The 13,322-nt window shown below is 35.9% G+C and overlaps 1 protein-coding gene across 2 annotated transcripts in view; it reads left to right on the top strand.

Moving 5' to 3' along the window:
* Nucleotides 1–13,322, top strand: part of FSTL5 (follistatin like 5) — a 600,815-nt gene that overhangs the window by 374,300 nt on the left and 213,193 nt on the right. For both annotated transcript variants that reach the window (XM_021717056.1, XM_021717055.1), the window contains exon 5: nucleotides 2,720–2,840. In XM_021717056.1, the coding sequence (XP_021572731.1) occupies nucleotides 2,720–2,840 (121 nt within the window). The remainder of the gene's footprint in view (nucleotides 1–2,719; nucleotides 2,841–13,322) is intronic.

Genomic DNA, 13,322 nt, shown 5'->3' with positions numbered 1-13,322 from the left:
GGATCTGGCAATTCACTCACTTCGGCCTCCCAAAGTGCTGCGATTACAGGCTAAGCCACCGAGCCCGGCCCAAAAATATACTTTAAAAGACTTATACATCAGTTGCAGATAAACATAATTATAAATACCAAAGATATTCAGGACTATTGTTTTTCATTATTTTTGTCAGACGAAGGATTCATCTTTATTTTGATCTGGTCTCTATTAATTTTTTCTGGTTGTACGAAGTCTAATGTACACTGCCCCATGTGCATGTCTGTCTTATGCACAATGGATATCTTGCCATTATATGGGTTATCAATAGTTATTTTTTGCTCATAATCTTTCTTTACATATTTTTAGCCCTTATATTTCTTAATCGATGTCTGTAAAAGCTTGACTTTCTTTCCCCCATTGTATTCTGCAAAGTGTCAACTATCTGCGTAATTCTCACTTGAGGCATAGCATTGTCTTTTTGTTGGGCATTTCAGCCCTCTAATGGTGTTCTTTCACTATAAACCATGTTTCTAATGGCAGCCTGTGGTGGGGTAGGAAGTTATATCATGGCATTGTGTCACACAGCTACTACCTTATTGGAGGTTCCAAGCTCCATATTATTCAAGTCGTGAGGCTTTCTTTCATGAAGTTCATAAGAGTAACACCATGAACATTTTCCCCGGGATTTGTAGAATGTGATATGTTAATCTTATATATATGATGTTGAGGGTTTAGCTGAACAGTATGATGGCGAGAGTATACAGTTTATGTTTCTCCTTTCCTCCCTTCCTTCTCTTTCCCTGGACCTTCCTCTTCCTCTTGCCTCTTCTTACTTGTCCTCCTCTCCCTTCTCCTTCTCTATTTTTCTCCTCTCTCCTCTTCTCTTCTCTCTACTCCCTGTCCCGCACCCCAATTCCCCTCCTCTTTCCCGCCCAACTTTTTTTTTCCTCTGTCAGAATATTTTTATTATTTTTAATGCCAGGTTCAATAGTCTTATAATAAATTTATTGATTGCAGTCAACCTATAGTGAGTAGCAATTAGGAGGAAGTTAAATTTTTTTTTCCTATAACAGAAAAAAAACCTCTCCTGAGAAAAGCTATATATAATGGAAATGCACATGGCATAAATATAGGTAAAGTCAGAAACAGACAAGGAATATTTGGGGGCACTATTATGTGAATACTGATAATTCACTGAGTACTGTCATATTTTAAAGACACAAAGTTGTGTGCTGTGTGTGTTTAATCACAGTTGTGAGAGAAAAAGGTTTACTGACCAAAACGTACTGTCACAATTAGTTGAATTTTAGAAAATGAATAAATATTCATTCTATATTCATAAATAGCCCATACAAATTTTTTAAATGAGCAACATAAAATATTGGAGAATAAACATGAAAAATACTAAATCTGAAATTAAACATTTGAAAAGACAACATATAAACAATTATCAGAGGGTAAATTCTAAGAGTAAATATAGTGAAAAATATTTAATAGTACTTATAATACAAGATATTGAAAATTTGCCACTTGCATCTTAAGAAGACTGTTGGAAATCAGCACCCTCATGTCCTTATTCTCTGCTGCTGAGAAGTGGATGAGATACAGATGCTGCCATATTTTAAAATACTCTTGTCTTTTGACAACCCTCAATGAATCTATCTAGCTTTTCGTCTTTGACATAAACACTTAAGACACAAGTCTTGCTCAAATAAGAAGTCGTGAAAATGTAAATTTTCAAGGAACTGCCAGATACATCCATTAGGGACAAATCTCCAAGCATGGTACTTGGAGTAGTTCCAAACCTGTTCTTCCCACTCTGGTGTCTGCTAGAATAAGATTTTTGTAGCTGGCATAATAACAATGTGGCTGGTTCAAGACCACCATGTGACTGTGGATAGGTGATGAGGAAATCAATTAAAATGCCACTAATCTTGCTATTCTTATTGGGATTCTGGTACTTTTTCTGAATAAATATTCTCTAGATTGTTGTGAGCCTTTGCCTAATTCCAGAATTCTAATAATGTTGATTTTGGCCATTTTGTGAGTGTATTTATTGACTTTATAGAAGAGAAGATTTTCTTTTCCTTATTCTACTGTTCTGGAGTTGCTTCTTGAATTTGATTTTGGCAAACAGGGAGAGATTTTTTTCCTTCCTTTTTCCAAAATGGTTATACATTTGTCCCCACTGGTTTAAAATTGGCATGGTGATTTTATTCACATATAGTGATTGTTTCTGGTCTTAAAAAATAAATAAATAAATATGGCCATAAACTTTATCACTGGGATCACACTGCTTAAATAATTATTTTTCTTGGTAAATATATGATTAAATAATATAAAAATTAGTGGATAATTGCAAATGTGAAGAATGCAATTAACAGGTATTTGTTTGAGTTAAAAGTAAACAAAAAAGATGTTATAGTTGCATTCACCTAAATAATATGAACAAAATTAGAAACAAATATGTGAAAATTAAGTTACTTTATGCATTAAACTCATATATTTCAAATAAATATTTAAATGCTATTTTTATGAGTGACATCATACTGTTTAAAACAAAACATATCATTAAAAAATGGCAAGTACAGGTTCTCCACGTTTATAGCCCTACACACGTTTATTTTGATAATTTTAAAAAGATATGTGGATCTATTTACTTTGCACCTGAAAATAAAAAGTAAAATTATTAAAGTTAATTTTTAATTCAAATGTCCTATTTTATTTTACTTTCTTTTAACAGGACTTTGGAGACGATGGGTCCTTGTATATTACTAAGGTTACCACAACTCACATGGGCAATTACACCTGCTATGCAGATGGCTATGAACAAGTCTATCAGACTCACATCTTCCAAGTAAATGGTAAGAAGTATGGTGTTGCTAAAACTGTTTTCTGCTTCACTAAATATGCAAAGAACATTAGTTGACTTGGAAGGAAAGACTTCAATTTATTGAGTTTTGACAAGGTTCTAATATTTTGAGTTTGGGGAGTTAACTGTTAATGTAAAAGATTTTTCAGTGTAAAAAAAGCCACACACAAAGTTTCCAAGTGAATAAATACTATAAATTAGTACTATGTTATTATAAAATATTACAGTTACTCATTTTAATTGGAAAATTAAGATATAAGAAGTTTAAAATACTTTTTCAATTTAGAATTTACAATTAGGCAATCATGTACATTTTAGAAACTAAAAACATTAGTCATTTAGACATTTTGATCAAGTTGTCTGTTTAATTGATCCTATTTATTCTAGAGAAAATTATTATTTATGTGGTGCAAATTTTATACTCTTAATGGTTAATTTATATGCTACAAATGCTGACCCAGTGGGTTGGCATCATTCCTACAATCAGAGCTTTGAGCTGGGTTCGGTGGCTCAGCCTGTAATCCCGCGCTTTGGGAGGCTGAGGTAAGTGGATTGCTTGAGCCCGAGGGTTCAAGACCCGCCTGGGCAAGTTGGTGAGACCTCATCTCTACAATAAATCGAAAAAGTAACCGGGCGTGGTAGCGCGCCGCTGTAGTTCCAGCAACTGGGAAGGCTGAGGCGGAAGGATCACCGGAGCCTAGCAGGTCGAGGCTGCGGTGGCCGGGAGCGTGCCACTGCACTCCAGTCTGGGCGACAGAGTGAGACTCCAACTCTAAAAAAAAAAAAAAAATCAGAGCTTTGCTTTATTCATGATTTAATTTAAATTTTGTTTTTTACTTAAATTGATATAGAACTGCATGTATGATTCATTAGTAATATTTTACTTTCATAATTTATCATATTTTATACATTAATCTACTATATAATTTATAAAAAAGGAGACAGAAACTTACTTAACTTTCTGTAGTAAAGCAAGATGGCTAGTGTGATTGACATGAATTAAGAGGAAAGTGGCAGATAATGAGCTTGGAGAGGTAGCCTGGGGGTAGATCTCATGGAGGCCCTGTGAACCTATGTAAATATGTGAATTTTCATTCTAAGTGTAATGGAAAGCTATCAAAGTGTTTATTGTATGGAGTAGCACTATCTGATTTGTCTTAAAATAAATGAATATTTTAAAAAGCTATTTTAGGAGTCGAGGTAAAAGATAATGGTGGCTTAAAATATTGAGTCAATGATAGAATCATAAGAAGTGGTTGCATTTGGAATATATCTTGAAAGTAGCTATGCCGGTATCACTGAAGAATAGCATGTGAGTGTAAGAGAAAGAGAGTTGAAAATTAAGCCTAAGAAATTTGAAAGAAGCAATTATGTGGGTGTGCTATTGACTGCTTAGAAGAAGGAGCATATTTGGAGATAGGATAAGATTAATTTTTAATATGCTAACTTAAATATAATTATTGATAGAAAAGACAAGTATTCAACTGAAGGGAGGGACAGCCCAAAGTCATATGTTCAGATAATATCCATGTGTATAGATTGCATTTAAAGCCAGAAATCTCAGCTTAATTAGGTCACATTAGGAATGCATATGAAGCCAGAAGACTGTGCCTAGGATCTGAGGTTGACAAGTGGAGAAGAGTGAGAATGAATACCCTGTGATGTGAAGTATGTGTTCAGGAATCAATTAATAGAATGTGACAAAAATCTTGAAAATATTGAGAGTCTAGTTTGACCACTGTTGACACTCATTAGAAGCAAATCCAAGCCTTGATTTCTGGTGCAAACCCAACTGGCAGCAAGACATAGTCAAGTCTTTGAAATCAATTTTCAATGAAACCAGTGAGAAAAACAGGCAAGATGTGAAGTTGATTCATACTGCTCCCATTAGCCTCAGATGTTTGGAGTTAGGCTTTCCTGTATGCAGAAATTGTATCTGCTGATATACAATCTCAAGGAGATAGGAGAAGTCTGTGCTGGAGATGCTCTCTGTCTAAATGCTTCCTCTACTGGGAAATTGTTGTCCTGTGCCTGGCTCTCACCTCCCTCTTGTGGTGAATGCTTACTGAATAGTGGCCTATTTGATTAGATTCATGACCTGCATTTGTTTTTTCCTTTTTCTGAGTTAGGAAGAGAGATTCTCCAACTTGATTTTTGGCTAACAGTTAATGCTGTCTTTTATCTCTTATCCCCACTCCCAATTTTTACTTCTTATAGTCTAAGTAGCAACAATTCAAGAGTGCTTTGTAATTTTTAGAGCAGTGCATTGTTCGTGTTCCACCTGCATCAGAATTGCATAAAATAAATAATCACAAATGTAGGACTCTGGGCTCCATCAGCACTCTTAGGAAGTTTGATTTGAAATCTGCATTTTTCCAAGCTTCTCAGGTAATTGTGATGCATAGTAAAGTGTGACAATGGTTCTAAATGACTGCTCTTCAGGAGTCATTCCTCCTCATTCATGTCTGATATAGGTTTCTTACATAAATCACTCATTTGTCATGCTTCACCTGGGAAGCCCAGGAAGGAGACTTGGAGCCAAACTGTGGGCTTTCATGTAACAAGATGTGAACTGAGCAGCATTGGGGAGCAACAGCTTCCCTGTTTCCTCCCCTCCTGTGAATAAACTGTTTACTCTCTGATCTCCAGTTTTTCTGAAGATGAAGACAGAAATAAAGAAATAATGAGGTCTCAGACACAGAGCCACCCCCCATCATCCTTCGCATTATGAATTAATCAAGAGGAATTCAATATTAGCAGTGATTGCTTGTGCTGTGCTCTAATGCTTTCCCTTTTCCTAGGAACAAAGATCTCTGAGCCAATATCTCACAGCGAGTGAAACCGGTTTCTTTCTTTTATATTCTATGACATTTAAACTGCTCTGAATTTCTTGGTGTAAGGGTTTTCAGGGAGGCATGGGAGTTTAGAGGAAAAACAATGATATTATCATTGCTGAAAGGGCAAAAGAGATAATGGGTATAATTTTCACACTAGGTTTGAGTACTTGGTTGTAATTATTAACTTTACAAGACCAGTTTTTGTCAAATATTGGGGAAAAAACTATGATTATAGTCAGTTAAAGAGAGAATGGAATGTAGAAAAATAAATGGTATCATTATCTCTTTCAAAGAGAACACTGGCTAAAAGTAAACAGATAACTGCAGTAGACAGAAAGTGCTGTGCGTTTAAGGAAAGCAATCTTATAAAAGTTACAGGTATGATAATCTTTATGGTAATCTGAATAATTCAGTTAAGATGAAATGAAATAGGTTATGAGAGAAAAATAATATTTATAGTAATAAATTAGTTAAATTTAGAAGCTGATGTGATCTAATACACAGATGGGAGGATTGATCTTTGAAAGATGATCAACAGTTCATTTGTTCAAACAGGGAGAAACAAAAGCCGGAAGAAGATTCTTGGTGTGAGAGGAAATCCTTTTTGCACTGATTAGATTTTTTTTTTTTTTTTTTTTGAGTTGGAGTCTCACTCTGTCGTCCAGACTGGAGTGCAGTGGCTGCTCCCGGCCACCGCAGCCTCGATCTGCTGGGCTCCGGCGATCGTTCCGCCTCAGCCTTCCAAGCAACTGGAACTACAGGCGTATGCTACTACACCCAGCTAATTTTTTTAATTTGTTGTAGAGATGAGGTCTTGCCAAGATGCCCAGGCGGGTCTTGAACCCGCGGGCTCAGGCAGTCCACTCACCTCAGCCTCCCAAAGCGCGGGATTACAGGCTGAGCCACTGAGCCCGGCTAGATTTTTTTTTTTTAATGAAATTTACTTATTTAACTATCTTACCAGTGGTTCAAAGTTAAATGTTTCTAAGAGCTTTAATGGTTTGAAGTGAGGAAGACAAGTAAAATAATTGCCTTGCAATTCAGGGTGGGTGATAGAAGTAATATGTAGGTATGTTTGGGAGAGCTTGGAATATTCTTGAATTGATACAACATCATGTTGATGAAAATATATTGGTATGTTTTTCTTCAGCTGTGGTTGACTGTGAAGTGACAGAGAAAAACAAAAATAAATTGATTTAACCAGTGCTTTTGTGTTTTAGGTGAGTAATTGGGAGAGAAACAGGAGTCAGGAAGTTAGACAAGTATACAAGGGACCGATAACAGTGATAGGCCTCAGACTAAGTGTGAGATAAAAACACAATAGAGGCCATGATTTATATGGCATGAAAAATTGACTGGTGTTCACAAATTGGTGAAATATTACTAGGATGATTTATCAGAGAGAAATGTATAAAATATCTTCACTCAAAGTTGCCAATATTTTCTGTTTATAAAATGTGTTTTTAATTAGGTGAAGTCTATACACAGGAGTGTGTGGATCACTAAGTTCTGACAGGGTTTTAAGTAGCCCAGCTGTTTTAAATCTAATTTGCCAATTCTGGCATTAGCTGAATAGAGAAACAAGGTATAAAATAGTACTGATTGATCAAATTCTACCATCACTGATCAACAACTTGTTCTACCTCATTTGTGTCAATCAGAGAAGAAAATAAGTGAGTTTCAAGAATAATTTTTAATATAAGGTAGCCAAAGACAGAGTAGAAAATATATGAATATCAATAAGGGATTATCTCAGCTGCTGTAACAGAGAAACAAAATCACAAAGACTCAAAGAAGACATCAGAGTGTTCTTACACATAAAAGAAGACCAGATGGAGTGGGCTGGAGTTGGCAACACCATAATGTCATCAACATCATTAGCATCCCTACTTTGATTCTCACAGTTTCTACTTTCAGTGTCATCCTCACTTTCAAAATGGCTGTGGAAATTCTGTACACCTTTAAACAGGAATCTGGGAAAGGAGAAATGGTGCCTGACACATGAGACAGCACTTTAAAAAGAGTTTTAGTGAAAGCCACAGCAATAACTTCCATTGGCCCTCCCTAAATGCAAAGAGATGGCAAAGTATATTTTCTCTGACCATGAGGTACTGCCACTCACTACGATGGGACTACAAGATGCAATTAATTGGAAGGGGGAATAAATACTGGGTGTATAGCTAGCCATCTTTGTCACAAAGTTCCTGGTGGTATGTCAAAACATTTTTAAAACAGTAATAGAATGATACTTTACAATAAAGTATTTAGGAATGATAGGATTAGTTGCACTAAAATTGATTTATTAGGGCCATTGCCTTGCTAGATTCTGGTGTGGCCATGTGCTCTTTGGGGCATGGCTGTCGCCATGCTTCCTGGCTTTGGTCCCCTTCCCCACCTTGGGGAGGTGAATCTTCTCTCTTCTTTCTCTTTCTCTTCCTAATTTACTTTTAAATAAACTTTTCTTTCTTAAGAAAAATTGATTTATTTACTATCTTTTTTGGTATATCCCCCTTTTTTTAGTTTTATGATGCCATGTATTTGACATAACCTTAAACATATGGTTTGTGTGTAGATAAGTACAACAAACTTGAGATTACCAATTGTTATAAACCAATATCAAAAGGGTAGCTAGAAATGAGAAATAACAATGGAAAAAATTACAGTGAAGATACAAGAGAATGCAAATAATCTAGTCAAATAGCATATTTATGAACCCAATGAATCTCTAAAACTGATTTAACACATTTTCCATTTTCAATCCACTTTCAGAAAAGGTTAAAAGACCTTTAGAAAGTCAGATTTTCATGTGAAATTCAGAAAATTTATCTTAACAATTTGTCTAATAGTAATAAAAATAAAATATATCATTGATTACCATAACAAGGCCTGAAATACCACAAGTTATTGGAATCTGTGAAAGTGTTTTGAAGTGCAAAGTCTATTTAAATATCCCAGGGCACAAACCAAATAAAAGTCTATCAATAGCTCTGTTTCTTTACAAACAATGCGAAATTAGATTATTGAAATATGAGAGTGTTTCTATGTCCTTGTCTGAAGACACATTATGTATAAATCAAAGGAGCTTGACTCTACCAGTAGATTTCATTTCATGCTTTTCTCTCTTTTTACATAAAGCGAATCATCTTTAGATCTTTAGCTTATGATACAGAATGTTTGAAATTTTTAAAAGTCATCAGTGTTTATACAGCCCTCTAGGCAGAAAGCATGTCCAATTCACAATAGACCCAAATCTATGTATGTATGCTGGTACTTCTCTCTCATTCAAATTATTGAAATCCTCATACATAATATTAAGTGAATTTTTCCTACTTTTGTCAAAAACTTCTGCATAAATGGTCGTTAGTTGTTGGTTTTATAGGATATTTATGTAAAACACTCCTTTTTTAAAATCAAAGTTTAGAAACATCAACAAGAATGATACAAGAGCCAGATAAACAGACATCAAAGCATGACCTTCATTAGAAACAAAGCTATTATTCAGAAAAAGTAGTTTAAATCTGAGGCAACAATGGGTTTCTTTCTTCCATCATAGAATTCAACTTCCTCATTTAGTCACAGGCAGCACTGGAATCTCTGCCCTGGTTTCAGTAATCCCCACCCCCAAGCTTTCTGCATGGATGTGTAGAGGAGAATAAAACCTTTCTGCAAACAGTAAGATCCAGAAAGCAGGAAGTGGTCTCTTTCCTCCTTCGGTCTTCTCTTCCCACTGTGAGATAATAAAGGATAAGAGAGTGAGAAGCTTCCAGGATTACTCTAGCTCAGCTATTCTCAAATTGGGGTTAAGGCACAGCAGTATCAGCATTTTGTTGTAAAGGTAAATTCTCAGCTTTCACTCACACCTGCTGAATGACACTGGGCATGGGGTAAAGCCACCTCTGTTTTTTTGTTTGCTTGCTTTTTTATATTTTTTATTTTAAATATGAGGGGTACAATTCAGGGTTAGGTATACAAATGTTCATTATGCAGGTACCTGTGATTTAACAAACCTTTCTGATGATTCTGATAATAATGTTTGCGAACTACTGTTCTTAGCAATTTCCTTCCTAAAGAAATGACAAGTGGGAATATGTGTTCCTTCCTCAGGTTCTTAAGCTCCTCATTCCTTTAATTTTAACTTAATACTTTCAGTTTCTAGTCATCTAGGAGGGTGGCTCTTCCTTGACGAGGAGTGGTATCAGCCATCACCTTTGAGTCTTCCTCCTGGTGAGGCCTGCAGTAGACAATGGTCATGTCTTGTCCCATACCCCACCCAGGCCTCCTCAGCTATGATGAATGTTCCCTGACATCTTCCTACCACAAGGGTATGTCTCTCTGCCACTCTTCCTAAACTTTTATTTGGCAAAAGAAGCTTTAGGCAACCCGGATGTGCCAGAATTTAACTCCCCAGGGAGAGTCTTCAAACAATGAGGAATACAAGTCAAGAGATAAGAAGCACAGCTTCCCACTCACTCTATGGAAAGGTCATGTATTCTACATGACTTTTCAGAGCACCCACAGTAAAATTGAGCCCTTTTTGATCATAGTGATAGCATGTTTATGAATCTTAAGAGTGTACCTCCTTTTTCCTTTAACTGCTTTTTGTTGTTGTTTTCCTTTGCTCTGTCTCACTTTTCCTATTTCTCATACTTGTTTTGAACCTGAATTCTTTACTCAGAGTTGCTTTTGAAGACTCTAAGTATTTCTGGAGTGTCCATGAGGTGTTTTATGAAGTATCCTCACATAGGTCTCCCCACTCTGGTTAATCTAACCATATGGCATCTAACCCTGTGCAAGCTCTTGTTGCTTTTAAACTCAAGTTCACTGGTTGTAATTCTTTACCTAGCCACTGAACTTTGCCTGACTTTATGAAGTTTCATCCGATGCCTTGAGCTGAAGCCCCAGCAGACCCCTGCAAAGATTCCTGTAGCTCTTTCTTTGCATAGTTGTCTTCTTTCTTAAAGCTTCCAACTGAACTGAATTCCAAACGCTTTTATCTTTAGTTCAGTGAGTCTCTTTAGTCCCTCTCTACATCAATGTCAGTTAAACGCCCCTAAGCAGAAAGCTGAAGCAATTCCACAGCTCATGTATATATTTTTCCTCTTCTTTCAGCAATTACAGTCCTTGCTGCTGGTTTTTCAATGTTTCATAACAGTCATTTTATATTTGCTCTTTTAATCTGTGGCAGTCTTGTCTGTTATGTTTTCTACCTTGACCTTCTCTGTTACAGGAATCATTCTTAAGGGCCTTAGACGTTATATGAGTTAAAGGCAAGTATTCTTTTGGCTCTCATTTGTAAAATGTTCTGGAAGTTAATAGGAATGAATAATATTGACAGCATCAGCTCTATCTAAATTTTAAAATTTATGTAGTATCTGTTTTGTTTTTAAAGACCAATACTTAATTCTACCAAAACCCTAACAGACCCTCACTAATATGTGAAGGGAGAAGAATTATCCCACCTTCAAAAAAATATTCTTTTTAACTGTGCTAAAATATGGGTTTTCTCTATTAATTACACAGAGTTAAATAATTAAGCTAATTGATCGTAACTCAGCATACATAGGTTAATTTTGTCAGTGTGTGAAGAACAGACTATTTTTTCCTATCAATAATTTTTATGGTTGTTTTAAATAATGGAAGGTCAATATTAGCAGTGTTATGCCCACCTACCTAAAGACTACCTTTACCAGACCTACTTAAAGCTTTGTTCTGTGACAAATTTTTGGTCAATGGATTGAGAAAGTAATTATTGTATTTAACAATTGGGCTATGACCATAAAAGGAAAAATACGTGCCTTCTCTTCCTATTTTTCCTCTTTCTGTTTTTGGAGGTGTGTGTAATGGTGGTACCTGAGGGAGCTATTTTCAATATGGAAAAGAAAAGTCGTGTTTTGAGATTAGTAGAGAAAAAGATAGAAGCTGCCTGGGTATGGGCATGTAAATAGTCTCCCCCAAATATATCCACATCCTACTACACAGACCATGTCCTTTCATGTGGCAAAGAGGACATACATATATGATTAAATTAAGGCTATTGAGATTGGAGATTATCCAGGTAGACTCTAAACATAATTATAAGGATCTTAATCAGATGGAAGCAAAAAGGTAAATGAAGGAAGTAGAATATGTGATGATAGAGAAAGAGGTTGGAGTAATTCGGTGAATGAGTCATCCGCCAATAAATGCAGACATTTCCAAGAAGCCAGAAACTGCAAGGGCATGCATTTTCCCCTAGAGTCTCCAAAACACAACAACCCTGTCAATATCTTGACCTCAGTTCAGTGAAATTACTTTTGGTCATCTGGACTCCAGGATACTAGAGAATAAGTTTGCATTGCTTTAAGCCACTAAATTTGTGGTACTTTTTACACCAGCATTAGATAACTAACACAGTGAGTTTCGCAAAAAGATCTAGCTACTAAGCCATCCTTTGACCGTTTACAAGGGATTACATATATCTTGCTTAAGCCAGTGTATTTGGGGGTCTCTTTGTTATGGCCGTTTGTCCCATACTCATATTATCAAACCACCATACAATTTTATGACTAAATATTAGGATTTATATATTTGTAAGCAATGTATCATTGCTCTCATTATTCCAGAAGTTTAATATATAGCTTATCTTTGGCATATTTATTTCTCATTTCTCCTATCATCCAATTGTGTTTGGTATAGGGGTTCTGTCTCATGCTGTCGTTTGGTGATACAGTCTTCTTCTATGTAGAGGTCATAGTATCACATAGGACAATGCTATCTTATGCCCTTTTCCAGGTTGTGAACTGTTACCTGTCTATGAGATAAAGCAGAGAAATTATGATTAAACTCTAAACGTTTCATGGTAATTTCATATTACTATGCTATCTATGTAATGGATGTTATTTTCTGGTAACCATAGAAATTGAGGGAAAAAATTCCTACCACAGATTGTTTTAGCATAGGTTCCTTAAGGAACCTCACTGAACACTCTGTCTGTTTAGAAGACAATGGAAGAGACAAAGTGTGAAGGATGGCATGGGGAGTTTGTAGGAAAGGCCTTGTAACAACTGATGGCACTTTTGCCTTCTCTCTAGGGGTCATCATCAGTGCATTCTATCACAGGGGGAGCTACCTGTGCATTCAGAAAAGAAGAGGGCATATGTTTAGTATACATCTATCCTGATCTTTTTTCCACAAGAACACAATGCTCAAAGCTTCCTGGGAGAAGGATCAAACCTAGTACAGGGACGTTTCTCTCAGAAAACACTTAAGACACTCACATTACCACTTGGAAACAGACCATTTTGAAATCAGTCACGATAGAATTATCTGTGAAATGAAGTTCACAGGAATCTCACCAAGGCCACACATTGTATTAGCTGGCATTTATTATTTAGAAGATTCTGAATCTAAAATTGAGATGAATTTTTCTGAAGACTGTACCATTGGGGGTTTCCTACAAATCTATACCTCATCCACAGCTCCACAATGTATTATTTCCTCCATTAATTTATAAAGGTTTGTGATCTTGTGCTGTATTTTTTTTTGGTTACATATTTCCACTTATTTCAATGCTCTATTTCTCTTAGTTTCTCTTAGTTGTTCCCTTCTTTTTTTCAGGACAGTTCACCCACTTCCTAACAATTTAACTCTCTTGATTT

This window comes from Carlito syrichta, unplaced genomic scaffold (assembly GCF_000164805.1).
Source record: "Carlito syrichta isolate Samal-C Ts95f unplaced genomic scaffold, Tarsius_syrichta-2.0.1 Scaffold309202, whole genome shotgun sequence".
Lineage (NCBI taxonomy): Eukaryota > Metazoa > Chordata > Mammalia > Primates > Tarsiidae > Carlito > Carlito syrichta.
This window is presented reverse-complemented; position numbering and strand designations above follow the sequence as displayed.